At 46.0% G+C, this 17,767-nt stretch overlaps 2 protein-coding genes across 6 annotated transcripts; one reads left to right on the top strand and one right to left on the bottom strand.

Annotated features, from left to right (window-relative positions):
* Positions 1 to 7,275, top strand: Cyp18a1 (Cytochrome P450 18a1). Its single transcript, XM_076429245.1, has 5 exons — positions 1 to 2,792; positions 3,267 to 3,388; positions 4,111 to 4,540; positions 4,636 to 4,900; positions 5,239 to 7,275. Exons 1-5 carry the CDS (start codon positions 2,420 to 2,422, stop codon positions 5,669 to 5,671), a joined length of 1,623 nt encoding a protein of 540 aa, XP_076285360.1. The 5' UTR covers positions 1 to 2,419; the 3' UTR covers positions 5,672 to 7,275.
* Positions 7,276 to 7,714: 439 nt separating this feature from the next.
* Phtm (cytochrome P450 enzyme phantom) lies at positions 7,715 to 12,459 on the bottom strand. Of its 5 annotated transcripts, none has more exons than XM_076429253.1 (8): positions 12,321 to 12,459; positions 10,255 to 10,662; positions 10,021 to 10,169; positions 9,750 to 9,952; positions 9,012 to 9,330; positions 8,793 to 8,948; positions 8,264 to 8,438; positions 7,715 to 8,045 (listed from the first exon to the last, which is right to left on the bottom strand). In XM_076429253.1, exons 2-8 carry the CDS (start codon positions 10,589 to 10,591, stop codon positions 7,864 to 7,866), a joined length of 1,521 nt encoding a protein of 506 aa, XP_076285368.1. In that variant the 5' UTR covers positions 10,592 to 10,662; positions 12,321 to 12,459; the 3' UTR covers positions 7,715 to 7,863. The 5 variants fall into 5 exon arrangements, with proteins under 5 accessions (XP_076285368.1, XP_076285366.1, XP_076285365.1 ...); XM_076429251.1 differs by lacking the exon at positions 12,321 to 12,459 and adding an exon at positions 11,379 to 11,518; XM_076429250.1 differs by lacking the exon at positions 12,321 to 12,459 and adding an exon at positions 11,136 to 11,231.
* Between the last annotated feature and the right edge of the window lie 5,308 nt (positions 12,460 to 17,767).

The raw sequence follows: 17,767 nt of genomic DNA, 5'->3' as shown, positions 1-17,767 counted from the left end.
GGGTGTCCGCAATTTCCCGAGTGAGCGTGGAAATGTTAATCCGCCAGATATTCTTGCGGCGCGGCGGCTTTTCAGTGATTAAATTGAAATCCTGCAAAGGGCGGTTCTCGTTCGGAAAGAACGATGCACGCAAGGTTACTGTAACGCGTTTAATCGACGGCCGAACGAAAGTATGGGCTCGTGAACGTTCGTCCTCGGTGACAAAAGGGATATTTCTGGTGCCCGTCCATGGTGAAAACCGGGCGTTGCTATCGTGAAAGAATACGAACTGGGTCAATGACCCAGCCGCCGAAGAACCGCGACTGTTCGGTACGGACCATGTCTGGGTCAGCGTGGACCGCTGAATTCAGATCCGTTCGTGTTCATACCTATAAACGATTCTTGACTTCTGTATTAGATGATTGCACAAGTTGATTCCCGATTTTCATAATGCCTCAAACATTTCTACAGTCGCCATTGTTTTCTAATTGTACAATAGAAAAGATTGAATTTTATGGAAGACATTCAATTGTATTCTCATATCGGGCACGAACTTATGCAATAACATCTGATATTTCGTACGTAAGTGAACCTGGCACGTGTCAACGTTGCTCGATCATCGATCATCCCGCTTCGCGTGGTTTTCCGTACAGGTAGTTCACCAGACGGTTTAACCCCCTGTCGTATCATTTTCTTCACAGTTACAGCGATCGAAACGTGTTTATCCCGAGGAATGTCGTAGAAGAGAAAAGAGAAAATTTATATTTTACCTTTAAACATTGATTGCGAACGAATCTAATTTCATTCCAGTTAAAAAGAAAGGCGTGACATTCATATTTGTTAGACTTTGGTCAAGATCTTCACGACTGCACTGCGGATCTCTATGCATTTATAGGAAAATTGAGTAGATGGACTTCAGAATTGTTGGAAAATTTAAAAAACTGAAGATATCAACATGATTTCTCCTCTATCATTGATTTTTCATTCAAGTAATGAGTTTCAACGAATCACTTCTTGCCAACCCAACAGAATCATCAAGAAAAGAAATAACATTTGGTTTCTATTTCCTGCAATCGAGAGAATTTTGATTTTGCATGAAGATCCGCAGGAATACGGCGAGGGGTTATCAAATGGAAATCGTCGGAAGAAGCGAGTGCGCGAAGCTGATCGATCTCCGAAGCGGATCCTTCGCGAGTAAATCGAAGAGATACTTACCGTTGAGTTTGGTGGTAGCGATCCCCACTACTCGCCGATAGTTTCGAGTCCCTGCAGGGGGCCTGTATCCCCTCCGACGCGACTGGATAGGAGTCCTCGTGGTTTTTGACCAACGAGACCGAGGAATACGGTGCCCGCCTTCGCACCCTCGCCGGAAGTATCCACCACCCCTTTACATAAGGAGCCCACGCTTTATCCCCACCTGTAAAGGCTGGTGTCTGGTCGCGTCGCGTCTCGTGTCGTCTCGTCTCGACTCGTCTCGTCTCGTCTCGTCTCGTCGCGTCGTGTCGCGGCTCGTCGTGTAACCCGTTCGGCTCTGTCCACCGTCTTTCTCGACTCTTTTCCTCTCCATCGCGTTCCTCTCTGCTTCTCTTTGTGCCGTTGCCCCACTACGTCCGGGGACTGTCGGGGACTGCCGGGGGCAATTGGGTGGCATCCGGGGGACCATTTAGAGTCGCTGGGGGGCCGGTGCGAGTCGATGAGTCACTATATAAGACGGGCAAGGACAAGAAGGTGTATGTTAGTATACACTCAATCTTTACGTAGCTCGCACGACTTACGATACAGCGAGCGCCGGCAAATTCGGCTGCGGCGGTGACCGACTTTTTTTTCTTTTCTCTCGTTCTCTCTCTCACTCCTTTCTTCTTCTCCTTCCTTCTTCGTCTCTATTCCTGTCTCTCTGTTCGTCCGCTACCCCTAGTTCCATCATTTTCATCCGCGTCTCAATCTCTCACCCTTCTATCCAACCACCAGGATCATTTCTCCAACTGTTCGTTCGTCCTGTCAACTCCTCCGTTCCTCGCGCCGGCTACCGCTCGTTACCTCGTCACCTCCCAATTCGTCTTACGATCGGATAATCGATTCCGATGATTACCTGACGAGTCACCGTAACCGTTCACCTATACTCCTGTTCGTGTCTCCCTTCTCGAGGGTCGTACGCGAAAAGCTCGATCGGCTTGGTCGTCCGTCCTCACAAATCGAGAAGACGTCAGAACTTCTCTCGTACGAATAATATAGAGAACACAGAGGTACACGACCGGAAAAGAAAGAAACGAGTAGATGTAGGAGAACCAAGGTAAAAAAGAGAAGCACCAAGATTCAAGATCCAAGACTCAAGATTCCAAGCTTCGTCGTTGGAAATCTGAGAGCATTAAAAACCGGAGACTTCCGACGAGAAGGTAGCTGAAAGGATTGAGACAGTCGAAAGTTACGGCCGATTGTCACGATGCTGGTAGAATACGCAGCACAGTGGACTTGGCAAGCGATGGGCGGTACCAGGATCGATGTCCTCTGTATCTGTCTCGTGTTTTTGGCGGTACTACTGGTGGCAAGGTGTCTGCAATGGCTGAAATACGTCCGTTCCTTGCCGCCAGGCCCTTGGGGCGTGCCTGTGTTCGGTTATTTGCCGTTCCTGAAGGGCGACGTTCATCTTCAATACGGGGAACTCGCGAAAAAGTACGGGCCGATGTTCAGTGCTCGATTAGGAACGCAACTCGTAGTCGTCCTCAGCGATCATCGCACTATACGCGACACGTTTCGCCGAGAAGAATTCACTGGAAGACCGCATACCGAGTTCATCAACATCCTCGGCGGATATGGTAAGTGTGAAATCGAATGCCACACTTTGTCTAATTCTCTATCTCTCTCTATCCCTGTCTCTCTGTATCTTAATCTCTTGTTCGCACATCTCGCTGATAATCAACGTTCTCGCGACCTTGCATCGGTGGAGTTTTCGCGCCATTTCGTCCAGTGTCTCGGATTTTTAACTTCTCGCGTTCGATACGGATCTCTCGAAGGTTAAAAACGGCGGCCTTTCTCTTTTGTTTTACCCTCGACCTGTCTCTCTTTCTTTTTCTTCCCTCCCTCGTCGAAGCCTGCCTTTCTTTCACCTTCCACCGTTTCGTTATCTCTCCTCTAGATCGAATTTTCCGCGTCACCAATCTTTTTCGATTCCGTTGTTGTTGTATTTGTTTGCACAATGCTTGTTCGTCGCGTGCACACTTCAACCACGTTTGAACGCTCGTTTCTCTCGAGTTCGAAAGATTAGAAGGATCCTTTTTTTTCTCTCGTAGGTATTATCAACACCGAGGGTGCTATGTGGAAAGAGCAAAGAAAATTTCTTCACGATAAACTCAGGAGCTTCGGCATGACCTATATGGGTGGTGGAAAGAAAGTTATGGAATCGAGAATCATGGTGAGCGCACCTTGTAGATAGATGTCTTATCTTCTCTCTTTCTCATGGGTTTTCGGGTTCGTCGCTCCTCGGACTGCTCGTTGTCGGACTAGCCCAGCGATCGGCAAACTCGTTGGTCGAAAGAGCCACGTACCAGCAGCATTTGTACATGAATAATTTTCTTTACAAGTTGGTTAAAACTACGTACACTGAGTAAAACCAGATATCGAATCTTATTTATCGATCAAAACAGAGTAGAAATTGCTCTTTTGAATTTAGATGTAACTGGACAGCGGATAACTGGAGTGAAATGGAAATGTATTTTAGTACTTTTAAATTCTTCTAATCTTTTTACCGTTTTAAATTACACCTCCTCATTTTTGTCATAAATGCATAAAGTCCACTGTCTAGATGTAACACATTGATTGATCGAAAATTGCCTTAAATTAATTAATTTTGAACACTTTATCCGTGGAAGGGCCGCACTCGAGTAGCCAAAGAGCCGCAGTTTGCCGACCACTGGACTAGCCAGACTAGTGTTGTTATAAAGCTCGAATCTTCGAAGCTCCAGAGCTCAGTCTTAAAGAGTTCTTCTATAGAAACTTAGTCTTTATACTGAGCTCTGGAGCTTCGAAGACTCGAGCTTTATACAACACTAAGCCAGACCGTTATCGACCTTTCTTCGTCGATCGGTTGTTGGTTATCGTTCGAGAAAGTGAAACACGTTCGTTTGTATTTTGTAGCGCGAGGTTAAGACGTTGCTTCGAGGACTGGCGTCGCGGCAAGGTGCACCGATGGATGTTTCAGCGTCTCTCGGAATGTCGGTTAGCAACGTGATTTGTTCGATCTTGATGGGAGTGCGTTTCCAGCACGGCGACACCAGATTCAGTCGATTCATGCATCTGATCGAGGAGGGGTTCAAACTGTTCGGGAGCATGGTCGCAGTGAACTTTATTCCTGTGATGCGTTACCTGCCGTGTCTGCAAAAGGTACGGAACAAATTAGCGGAGAATCTGACAGAGATGGCGGACTTTTACCAGGAGGCTCTCGACCAGCATCGAGCAACGTTTAACGAAGGCACGGTTCGAGACTTGGTGGACACGTATCTGCTCGAGATCGAGAAAGCGAAGGGTGAAGGTCGGGCGGCGATGCTGTTTCAAGGGAAGAATCATGGTGAGTAATATTCATTGTTATATATTCTCTTCTTCATAGTTTTCTGCGCGTCGCACTTGCTTTACATTCTTGTACCGTTTCTTGTTTCCAACCAGATCGACAGATGCAACAGATTCTCGGAGACTTGTTCTCTGCCGGCATGGAGACCATCAAAACCACGCTGGAATGGGCGATCATTTTGATGCTGCATCATCCAGAAGCGGCAACCGCGGTGCAGGAGGAATTGGATCAAGTGGTAGGCAGTTCTAGGTTGCCAGCTCTGAAGGATCTGCCTTTCCTTCCGATCACGGAAGCGACGATACTCGAAGTGCTGCGGAGATCGAGCGTGGTGCCGCTGGGGACCACTCACGCAACCACACGGTAATTATTCTCCCAGTCTTCGGGAAAATCATTAAAATCTAGGAAGGAAGGGCTCGGGGTTGAAGGTTGAGGGACAGGAAAGCAGGTAGAATGGTCGGGTGAGGGTAAAGGGACAAAGACAGGAGAAAGTGCCATTCTCCCAGTCTTCTGGAAAATCATTGAAATGCGAAGGGAAAGGAAAAGAAAGTTACGGGGAAAACGATCTACGAAGAACGGGCTCGGGGTTGCAGGTCGGCGGAGAGGTAAAGGGACGAAGATAGTGGAAAGGGAAAGGGGGAAAGCGTGAGAGAAAAGGAAAGTACAATGAATAAATTTGGAAATCGTACAATTGATTTCAGGGACGTGACGTTAGATGGTTATACAATCCCGGCTGGGTCGCAAGTGGTGCCTTTGCTGCACGCGGTACACATGGACACGAAACTTTGGGAGGCGCCCGAGGAGTTTCGACCGAGTCGATTTCTCTCGGCCGAAGGTAAAGTCCACAAACCGGAATACTTTATGCCGTTCGGTGTCGGCAGACGAATGTGTCTCGGTGATGTGTTAGCGCGTATGGAATTGTTTTTGTTCTTCAGCTCGTTGATGCATACTTTTCAAGTGAGATCGCCGGATGGAGCATCGTTGCCGAGTTTGCGCGGTAACGCCGGTGCTACCGTCACGCCCGATCCCTTTCACGTTTGCCTAGTACCGAGAAATCTCGAGCTTATCGAAGACGCGAGCACCGATCCGATACCCCCGGGTGCCGTTTCACGGAATACAATCGGCAGCCAGTGAGGACTCGCCGCGGTTTTTGTCGTTCGCTCCGCAACGATCAAACGGAGCACGGTAGTCGTTCCTAACCCAGACTCGGTCTCGGTCTCTCGCCTTCAGATTTACGGAAACTCAAAAGACATTGTATCAGGTCGTTCGTAGCTCCGAGTTCGAAGGGTTGAGTTGCCTGAAAAATCGCAAATTCTTCGAACAATTGAAGACCTTCCGAACAACCTGATATAAAAGTTGGACGACCCTTCGTTTCACTTACTATTTATTCGCGCGTAGTCGTTAATCGCTTAGAAAATTGAAAAGAACCGAATGCTGGATCGAATACGATAAATAACAACGATTCGTTCAGGGATCGCAATCATGACGCTGTCTCGCGCGCGACGAGGGACAAGATGTGTATATAACGCGACCGAAAGCAACAAACAAATCCAATCAGCAGATAGTAACAATAACAGAGATAATGTTGCGAAAGCGATAACAGGAAATTAAGAATAGATATGACACTAATAATAACAATATTAAGAGGATAATAGTAACAACAACAACAATAATAATATTAACGATAATAATAGCAGCAACAGCAACACACAACGACAAATGATAGTACTAACTGCAAAAAGATGAGTATCGTAGTAGAATAAAATATTCAGTTAGATCGATAAGTTGCGACACAAAGCGGTCTAACGAGCGTGTTTCAAACTTGTACATACTTGTACCATACGCGTGTATATACGTGTGCATATGTATACATACATGTAAGCTAGTAAGTTCGCAAATGGTCGCGGGACCATTCCCTCGGGACAGGTCCCGAGATCTCTTTGTTTTACCGTCCGGAAACGAAACCGTGTTTGTAAGCCAGGGAGTTCCAACTTGTAGCTCGCGAGTCATACAAGACACGTTCCCCGCTTAGGTTCTACCCCGATTTTTACGCTTCATCGCTGCCGTAGAACCTCGTCCCCGTTCCCCTCCCCGGCTGTTCTTAGCAGTGGGGAGAGGTTTAATTGATGGTGGGGACCTCGCAGCTCTCAGAGGGGAACAAGTTGGAACTCCCTGTTTGTAAGTATTTGTGCGATCAAATCGGAATAGTTTCGATCGATAGGGCCGCGTACAACGAGCGTGGATTTTCACTTGAAACGGTGAATCTCGTGAAAGTTTCAGCGACACGCCCACGCAAGTACTTACGTGTATTGTAAATCGTTAGATTAGGTAGCATGTAGAGAAATTGAAAATCTACAACGCGAACAAAAATTAAGGCTGTGAATCACGAATTTAGGACGCTGGATCTTTGGGATCCATGTGATATCGCGATCGTTAAAAGCATTTCCAAAGACTTTGTAACGCGAATCGTGGACCACGGACGAAGCTTCGACGACATTATATTTCCTTCTTTGTTTGGTATTGTACAGAGGCGCGGGTACCACCCGCGAGACACCGTGTCGATGCTTCGATCGTGATCCATAGTAAGAAAGTTAAGCGCGGTATGCTCGAAACGAGGACTACCGCTCTCTAGTGTGTTCACCCGCCAACCGCGAATCAATGTTATTTAATGTTGTTCCCTTTTCTTACGATTAAAGCTGTTGTTTCTCGAGTTGGGCGTGTTTCTACTTCCTTCCACAACCATTCCCACCCACGCGCGATATACTCGTAAGTTATTTGTTGCACCAAAAAATGTTTCGAACAAACGTTGCACGGTTTCCTGGGGGACGTGCAGTGCTCTAATCTGTTTTCTGTGGACATGTCTATTCATTATTTTATAATAATCACCTGGAGCGCAGGTGAAAGAAAAATTTTTCGACTCCGAGGACATTTAATTTTTGCATTATTCGTCGCTAGAATTGGCCCACTGCGCGACCGAGCGAAACCGAGCGTTTCAATGATTCGACGAATAGCGAGACCTCGGCTATATTCGGTCAACGATGTTCCGAATCCGGTCCGGGCCGATCGGTACCGGCGAAACTAAAGTTGCGTAAGCTCGATTCGCTGACTCTCCCGCGCCAAATCCATGCTTTCCTCGTGTACGTGCAAGGCACGTATGCGTACGGTTGTAAGTATGTGTGGTACGAATGTCTCTCAGTGTCATATTTCATTTATTTTATTGAATAACACGGTCTCGGCGAGCACGAATCGAACATGATTTATTCGTGGCGCAACAGAATTACTTGGTAAAAGGAATACAAATTGTATCGCAGCGGAAATGATCTCGATCACCGGCATCTCTCGACGAACATCAATCGGTGAGGTTTCGGAACCAGCGTGATGCCAGAGTCGCCCTCGAGATCGATAGTATCGTCCGATGGCACCGATACGTCGAACCTTCGAAGAATCTTCCCAGCGAACAGGAACAATATCATCCTGGCAAGTTCCTCCCCGACGCACACGCGTTTCCCTGTAATCGAATCTGTGATCGAAACGTGCGCTTCGAGCTCCTTGGAATTCGTCGATCGTTATCGGAACCCGAAGATCGAAGAGACAAGTTTAGGGGTGCATAAATGCATATTAGGTCGGAGGGAAAGTTCTGTCGTGTTTTCAACACGCAGGTAATATTGCTGGTTTTAACGTTTTCTTTCAAATACGACAGAACTTTGCCTCCAACCTAATAGTTACCGCTTTGGAAGGGCAGAAACGAGTCCGGTTTGAAGAAACTGCCATCCTTCGTGAGGAATCTGTCGGGACGAAATTCGAGAGGATCCTGCCAGTAAGCCGGGTCGGTGTGGACGGCCCACTGCATCGGCACGATCATGGCGCCCTTCGGCACGTCGTATCCGCCGATCGTAGTGTCCTGACGCGGCCAATTTTCCAAAATATTAAGAACACACGCGAGAACACAATAATAAGCAGACTGCGGGTGTTTCTGCAATTTTCAATTTTTGCAGGCGAATTTTATGAGAGTGGTGCCCAATAAAATTCTATTTCTATTGGTAATAACGTTTGTATTGGGTTGGCAAATAAGTTAGTGCGGTTTTTGCGTTTAATTCCACTCTAAAAAACCGAGCGTACTTATTTTCCAACCCAATAAATCCAAATCGAATAAAAATCGCACTAAATTTTGTCGAATTTGATACTCCAGCATTTTTTAATAACTGCATAAAGATCCGCAGTCTAATAATAAGCATTGTATAATCGATGTTCTCACCTCCAATGTTCCGTGAGGAATACCCAACGGCGTGACGCTGCGGAGTCTCTGCACTTCGGCGAGGGCGGCTTCGAGGCGTGGCATCGAGGGTCTGTCCTTCAAGCTCGGGTCTTCCGTTTTGTTTAAACATCGATCCATCTCCTGTTGGAGCTTCTCCTAGAAATAGTCGCATCGCTCGAGTACGTTCGATAGACGAGGAACACGTTTGACGAGACGTACCTGTTCCTTCGGATGGGCAGCCACGAACAGAACAAACCAACGTAGGGTAGTCAAAGTTGTGTCGGTTCCAGCGCCGAACAGGTCGGCCAACAGATGGAAGAGTTGAGGTTCCGTGTAATAACTATTTTCGGTAGAATTTTCCTTTTCCATTTGTTCATCGAACGCTGCTAAGAAGCTCTCGTTCTCCAAACGAGGGGATGTCGCGTCACTGTTAGCTCTCTGGCTACGATGCTCTTCCAGTATGCCGCGGTATACTTCGTGGGACTTGTTCTTCCCGTCGACGATTGACCGTATCATTTCGCCGTATCGCGGTAAATACCTGGCAAACGTTTATTGTAGGTGCACTTCAAGTTCATCGCTTTGCAAATCAATTTCACCCATTCATTTACATTTAACTTGATCTTTCGTACAAAAACTTACTTGACACTAGATCAACCGGATGAGTCAAAATGACTTGCTCCTGATTTATTCTCTTAGAAATATTAAGATTATAAATACGCTTTCCTGAGAAAATTTCTTAGTGAACTTCTCTATTCAAGTATTTATTTAAACAAAACTGGTACGAGATCTAAATAAATGCAAGTTTGTCATTATTGCAAGGCGATGTATGCCAACTGCGTTTAGTGCTCGGTAGTTCTAGTGTTAAAAGGACAAAATTAATTTGCAAAAGGGTGAATTTGGAGTGCGAAAGCTAGAACAACAAGCTGCCAAGACCGGAGCAGAGAGCGAAACGAGTACCTGAGGAGAGGCAAGAAGTTCAACGGTCCAGCGATGCCGATATGCTTGACGCCTTCTTCTTGCAAGTGCCTGAGCCACTTCCACACTTGATCGTCTTCCTGGTAGGTTTTCCCAAAAACGATATCGTTCACCAGGTTGCCCATGCAATGATGGAGCGTGTCCAGGGGATCGATTGGTCCGTTCAACGAACGTTGTCCGAGTTTCTATGAACGTCCTTACAAATTGCCTAACTAACGTCGAGAGAAAGATTGAACATTTCGAGTATACGAACCGATACACATTCGTCCACAGCGTTGGATATTCTTTCCTCCAGCTTGTCTCGCCTGGAGCCTTCGTGCTTCACCATGCCGAAATTCCTCAGGCAAGTGCTGACGAATTTCCTCTGATCTTTCCATCGGTCTCCCTCCGCGCAGACCAGCCCTGCGGACCAACAAACGAAAAAGCCGCATGAAATAGTCTCTCGTCTTTATCTCTGCTCCGATTTGCGCATCGATCATGCTCTTACCGTATCCTTGCATAATTCCATGAGTGAGATACAACGGCGCTCTACCGGTACACGCATCTTGCGCAAAAGTCTGCTTGATCAGTCGAGGGTCCGAGAGGAGAACGGTGTAGACGGAACCCATGCGAAGCCCGCAGACAGGACCGTAGCTCCTGACCAATTTCGTCAGGGATTCGTGCGGGTTCTTCGTGTCGATCCGCGGAAGGTATCCGACGATCGGAAATTGCCAAGGCCCGGGAGGAAGCCGACGCGCCACCTTCTTTCGGCTCCTATCGAAGAGGTACACGAGAAACACCAGGCACACGAGGGATGCCAAGATTATCGTGGAAACGAGATTCATCGTAACCAAAGGCTCCTTCTTTCCTTCGTTCTTCGCTCCTTCCTACGATCCAACTAGAATCTATGATCCAGCTGAAAACAAAAAATAAAAGTGCAATCTGTATATGCATATACAGGGCGATTCTGGAAAGTTACTGCCCTTTTTTAAGCGAAAATCGAAAAGAATGATAGAGGACTTCATTCCTTAATCCATTTTCACTTAGAAAAGAGCAGCGACTTGTCCCAGTTCCCAGGATCACCCTGTACAGGTGTGTTACAGAACGCGGAAAGTCCAGCGAGCGAACGATGCCGATCTGTCACGCGCCATAAAACCGAACCGCAGAAAAGAGTTCTAATCGTGCGCGTGTACTCGCCGGCACGTGTTCCGTCGTTAGTCCGTTTAACCGCTCGTTCATGCGCAGAATATTGTACGGCGCGTGGCGAGACACGTGCTTTTTACCCGTGATCCCGACCAACCCCAACCGAGATGCGAAAGATACGGAAATATCGCACGAGAATACGATTTTTTCGCCAGTGGTCTACTCGAAAATCACGGAACCAATTACCATTGCACCGGGTTGTAATTAAATGTCGAAACTTACTCGCGCGCACGGATATCAGCTAGAATAACGACAAGGTATCTTCCAGACCGGGCAACAACGACAGACTGCAGAGCGTCTGGTCGTGCGGTAGGGTTTTATCTGGCCGACAGTATCGCATACCGGGAAGTAGACTCGTTTGACTGTCAAATGCATCGTTCGGACGATTCGAATCGTTCAACATTTATATATTCGAAGATTGATACGTACACGATCCTACTGGGGTGTCCTGTCTTTCGCACGGATCGGAACGTTGCAGAGCGTTCAAACTTACCAAACTGCTAAGCTCGTAGATCGCCGACTCTCGGATACCTGATGCCTACCCGTCATTCCTTTACTGCGGACAGTCGTTCCCCGATACCTGCTCGAACGCCCTTCGTTTGTTTTCACTTTTCGATGCATCTACGCTTCTCTCTCATTCTCCCTACCTCCCTCCTGCCCGTTCTCACTCTATCTCTCTCTCTCTCCGTTTCTTTCTCCGTCATCCTCTCTTATTCCGTGTGCCGTCTCCTCGCACGGTTGCCGAAAAATTCGTTGGAAACTTCGTTGGTTTGTAATGTAATCGATAATAAAAGTCTGCGTGCCCCGGTATCGCTACCACGCGGCGAGGATCCAGGGAATACGTCAGACATGATAGCAACGAATACGAAACATGTGCTGACACGACTGTATGGTCTCGCGAAGAACGTGCGACAACCACGACCAAGATCGCGTTCAAGAGTTGAATTAAATCCTTTGATATCGTCGACTACAAAGAACCGTCGAAGGTGTCTAGAAGTCTGGAAACGTTGGATTCTCGCCGATTCGAAATCGTTGTTGAATTGCTACTCGTTTAGATATTTTAACTGCTAATCGCTTATTGCTGCGTTCGCGGATCGAGTGATTCAGACTAGGGCTGTTACTTTTCCGAAGATTTGAAGATTCGAAGGATTCGAAGTTTTAGAAATCGAAGCTTCGAAACTTCGATTCTCATCACCTTGAACTTTCAAAATCTTCGACCTTCGAAGGAAAGTATTAACAGCCCTAATCCAGACCAAATATACCGCTCGAAAGCTACAACCCCGAACCTAAACTTCTCGAACAGTGCAAGTAGTGTACGATCTAAAAATAAGTTGCTACCTCTTCGCATTCGATGCTTGACCGACTCCTTACCGATTTCTGCTTCGTCCGTTTCTATCCGACGCCACGCTTCCGTCTCCCCGGTGTCTGCGACACGCGGCTGTGGATTTTCTTCTGGAACGAAGCAACTCGCGCGAATCCCCGCGGTAAATCCGACCCTGTGAAACGCCGGGCAAACTCCTGCAGTAATGAAATTATTTTTCATTCGACCTAAGGACGACTGCTTCGGGTTCGATGAAACGAATTTTTCTCCAAGGACCGCCTCGCCTCCTTGCCGCCTCCCGACACTCTCGACGCCACGCAAGTTATTCACCGGTAACGATAACCTTCCGTCGATTTCCTTTCAGGTATAACGAACTCTGTGGTACGCTGACCGTCACGGACAAACGGTGCGACTTCTGGCGATCCTTCATCCCTCCCGCTACGCTGCTTCACCGCTACATCGCTACACCGCTATATCACCACCCATGATCCCCTTTCTATTTTTATCTCGACCAACCGACGTGTCTCAAAATTCTTCGCCATTCGATTGCCTACATTTTTGTTCCCCCTCCTTCTTTTTTCTCTTTTTCCGTGCTCGAAGCGACTGGCTTTAAAGCGACGCCAAACGAGCGGAGAAACACGATTTTTTCGTCATTTAGTTTTCTCAAGGTTAAACGAAAGCCAATTTTTTAGAAGAATTTTAAAAGAAGTCTGGTGACATTTTGTTCTGGTCTCTCGCGATTTTTCAGGCATGTGAAAGATCCCTTACTCGTAGAATTTCTGCGGAAAAAATGGTAATCCGATGGTACATCCTCTCCTTAAACAGCACACAACTTTTTCTTTCGTGTACTGCATTTTTACCGTTGCGGGAATAAAGCAAAAGATGATCGAAATGCGGATCTTTATGTGTTTAAGGCATACGAAAATTTTCAAAAAATGCTACAATATAATAGTCGATAAAAATATAAGGATACAAAGGCTGTTCCCGCTAAAAATAGAATTTAAAAATAGAATAACAAATACACGGAGAACCAAATTACTCTCCGGACGACCTAATAGAACGCGATATAATATTTTGTCGCGGGAGCAGGTGGATGGGGCTACCTAAGGGGCAACGATCCACTTGGGTCATTGGCTGAATCCAGTTATCAAGGCTGAGATCCTTTTCTTTAGTCGTGCGAAAGACCGGAGGTTTCTCCTCGAGGAGGATTGATGAACTTGCCAAGTTTAATAGTTCTACGTTGCTCTGCTACTCGCTCGATACTTATTATATTATACCTGCTCATTAACCTTCTCGACAACTTGTAATCGAGAAAACATCCACCACTCGAGAATACTATAAATGCAACAGAGTGTATAATCGCGTCTATCGCGTTTTTTACTTGCACGTAGGCGCCGTACGATTCGTCGATTGTTTCCGGCACGAACTCCATCTTGTCGCTCGGCCGCAAGTCGCAAGTGCCGTGCGTACGAAAATTCGCAGATTCGGCACTCGAAGCAAACGTGGTCGAGAGGCCGACGACCGCGACTTTCTCCTCTTATGCTAATTTCGTTAATATGCTATTTTCACGACTCTCGTACTTTACAGGAATGTCGCTTGACCATTTGGTATCCGTCGTATAAAATGAGCCAGCCGAGAAATATCCCCGGCCGAAGAGCGACGATTAAAAATCTGCTCACTGTTTACGCTTCGTTTGGAGAGTAAATAGGACGTTCAATGCTGCTCGATGATTTTATTGTTTCGAAGCGTTCAGGCCCGTACAAATTCGATCGGCGAACACTTTCGAAAGAATTTCGGAGCTTGATCTCAACTTTGATATCTCCCCAGCGAGCCCGACGGTCGATCGATCGTGATTCGGTTCGGTTTGATTTGGCGAAACTCGTCGCAACGTTGCGAACGGGTATTATACCGAGTGACATCGGTCGTAATACAGTGCGAGGACAGAGTTCGTTGCCCTGTTAAAGAAGGCGGGTGTAGTGGCCCCGACTGGCGTTTCTGGGTTTATTACCTCTCCTCGATCGCAAATAACGCCGCCGCGTTTCTTTCTCTTACTCCGCAGTACAAGGTACCACACATCCTTTCGCGCAAAACAACCGATAAACCGATAGACATGTATTTACCTCCGCTTCAATCCGTAAAGGTACCAGTTATTAATTTCAAGGCATTCCGATTGACGAACGACTGATTATCAGCCTATCCTCTGTATCGTCAAATTGTTCTGGACGCGATTTCGTTGAAAAACAACAGAAATATCAATGAAGTTTCTGTTTACCGGTCCTGTTTACCGGACACAAGAAATTTCTGATGACAAATGGATTAATTAATTTTCTCATGCCGTAGCACAATGTAAGAATTATTTTATTATCCTCTGGTGTATCACGGTTCCTTAGCACTTGCTGTAATCGGAAACGAAAAATTGCGTCGTCTCGGGAATAAGCTTTTTAGCTTAATGTTTTATAAATGTCACTGAATTTCTCGATCCGGACCACTGCGCGTCGTAGTCCAATGAAATTTACAGCTGGTAAAATGTCGTCTGTAGGTTCATAACCGAAATTGCTAAGAGGTGTACATATATACGTGTGTGTATGTATGTATAATGCTGGAGCGGAGCGGTTTGGTGCGGCACGGCACGGTACGGCAGCGCGGTGGCATGGCATCCGCAACCGTGGTTATGCGGCACAAATTTTGGTGGGGATGGAGGACACTTTCACTCTCACAGGTGTATGACCGAGGCGAGAGCTCTTGGAAATACATGCTCGTTACCCGAACAAACGAGACGTACAGGAAGACAAACGGAGAACGCGAAACGGGGATGCGGAGGAGCAGGTGGGGATGCAAAAGAGAACGTGACCAAAAAGATGAGCTGCATAAAAACTTATCCCGTAGTTTTCCAGTACGCTCGAACGTAAACTCAGTTGGCGTAAAGACGTTTTAACGCTACCAGGGACAAAGAATGCCGACAATTAGAATCCAAGGAAAAGGAGACCACCGCCGGAATAATTCGTTTTGTAATTGATAGACTGCGGATCTTCGTGCGAAATAAAAATTGTCTGCATCGGTTGCAGGAAATAGAAACCAAATTGAATGTTACTCATTCAATTGTTGTATTATTATTTGAAACAGCTTCTAAATGATTAAAGTCTTCTGTATTCTATAAATGCATAGTGTAACAAAGATTACATAGAATAAAAATCTTCTAGGTCGAGAGTTCAGTCTTGATTTCGGAATTAAAATTGCTTCATGTCCGAAGGGTCAAAATTCGTCAACAACTTTGAATCTCGTCTGCTCAATTTTCCTATAAATGCATAAAGATCAATAGTCTAGTGACCGTTTCGATGATTTACAAAAGGGAAGGTGTCGTCGCGCGTGATCCGCTAGATAACGGCCCAGTAGTCGCATACTTGCACGTACCAGACAGCGTGCATTCGTTTTCCTCCTACCGATTGATTTTTTCGCCATCGTAGAGCTACCTCGTATCTACGTAACATCTATACGTGCAGTTCGGACCGCTATAAAACAATATATTCGAATAGAAGGCTGGTGGGAGCCAGATTCCACGCACCTTGAACGTTATCGGTTCCGAACACGAACTCAAAGGAATAGAAAGTATGAAAAGGGGGATGTGCCAAGAGCAAGGGAGAGCGAGACGCGTACGGCGATAGAGACAGAATTGAAAGTAGAGAACGAGACGAGATGGGTCTGGAGGAAACTGGCCAGGGGTCACTGAACCGCGAAAGAACATCAGTTTTTGGTCAACGTACCCGCTACCGAAATACATTCTCGTCTCAAGGCTCGAGACGGTCCCGATGTTTCCAACTGGTTCCAGTGGGTCAGTGGTTCACGAAGGAGCAGCGTACTCGACGAGCATAAAGCGTATCCAATTTTCGGCAAATGTACGAACAAAACATTATCCAAGAATATTTACTAGATCGATGGACGAATGATAGATGGGCATATGGACACGAGAGACTAAATTTTCACAGAACAATTTACCTTGATCCACGACGAAACAGAAACCACTACAAACTACAAACTAGAAAGAATGATTAGGGATCCCGCGGGGATTCTTTTTCCGCTGCAGGATATCCTTGCAACGACTTGAGGAGCAACGAGTACGAGATACAACAATCTTACGGGATCGCAAACCCTAGATAGATGCATGTACCCATTCGTAGAACTGGTATTCATTATAATGAACGTGAAATAACCATTCTCTCTGATCGCGGTTCCAACAGGTCCGGCTAGAATTTAGGCTACGTCGAGCTACCCGAATCTGGAACAGGTTGGTCGTTGACCCTGCTTTCGGTGCTGTTTCCGAGAAGATTTTTCAACCGCAACACGCGTTTTTGTTTTCGTTTATTTATTTATTTTTTTGATCTCGAATTTTCTGCAGCATCCCTTACGTCTCGCTGCTACGGTACACGAGAGAGTTAGAGAATTGGTAGTTCGACGCGAAACGCTCGGTAAGACAATGTAGCATGTTCGCGTAGCGAATTATACGGCCAGCTACCGAATCATTCTGACCTACATAACTGACATCATCCGACAGCATGATCTTTGTTGCCTGGAGGGTCTGGAATCGGTCTCGACGATTTGTTAATAAGATACGGCTGCCTTCTGTTCTTTCTTATATTTATTTCTATCGTTCTTTCAACAGCAAAAGGAACTCGCGACTACAACACCGTACTCCTCGACGATCGCGCGAAGCTCGTTCCAACGAAGTGAACGTTTTACCGAGCACAGTTCCAGCCAGAGTTGTGCTTATTTCAATACACTGTAATTGAATTACGTAATTGAATTACATATTGTATTTTATATACAGAGTATTTGAATTACATTGTAATTGCATTACGTAATTCGAGCCTTTCACTTCACTGAAATCGAAATACAACATAATGTAAATTACTCAACGTGTACGCTACTCGTTTAATGTGAAAAATATCTTTCATTTTTTATCCGTGTTTCTTCTATCAGTAATTTAATTATCGTGAATTGTAATTTAATTGTACAAGAGACCAGGATTACAAATTACATCGTAATTTAATTGAATGAAGCGATTGAACTTTTTAAATCATAATTCGTGAAGCAATTCGATTGTAATTCAACGCAACTCTGGTTCCAACCGCTTGCGATAACAGAAGTTTAACGAGTACACCACCGACTACGAATAGACAAACCGGATAAAAAGCCAAGTTGGTATTCGCATCGCAATCTCTTTTATCATGATTATTCTATAAATTTGCATATCGACGCGCTTGGGAAACTATGCCATAGAACAAAATTAACGAACCCGATAGAAATCGCGTCTGTCGTGAAACGTTATCGGTTACCGGTTATCGTTCACCGTTTACCGTGGCAATAACAATAAGAGCGTTTGTCTGTCTGTTCGGTTGAACCCGCGGGCAGAATACAAAATGTTCATTCTCGTAGAATCGACGGAAACCACGGTGCCGGCGATTCAATTCTATCAGTTGCTAAAAACAAGTTTTGTCGAGCG

This window comes from Lasioglossum baleicum, chromosome 8, assembly GCF_051020765.1.
Source record: "Lasioglossum baleicum chromosome 8, iyLasBale1, whole genome shotgun sequence".
Taxonomy (NCBI): Eukaryota; Metazoa; Arthropoda; class Insecta; order Hymenoptera; family Halictidae; genus Lasioglossum; species Lasioglossum baleicum.
The sequence above is the reverse complement of the archived record's forward strand: the minus strand, read 5'-3'. Positions and strand labels throughout refer to the sequence as shown.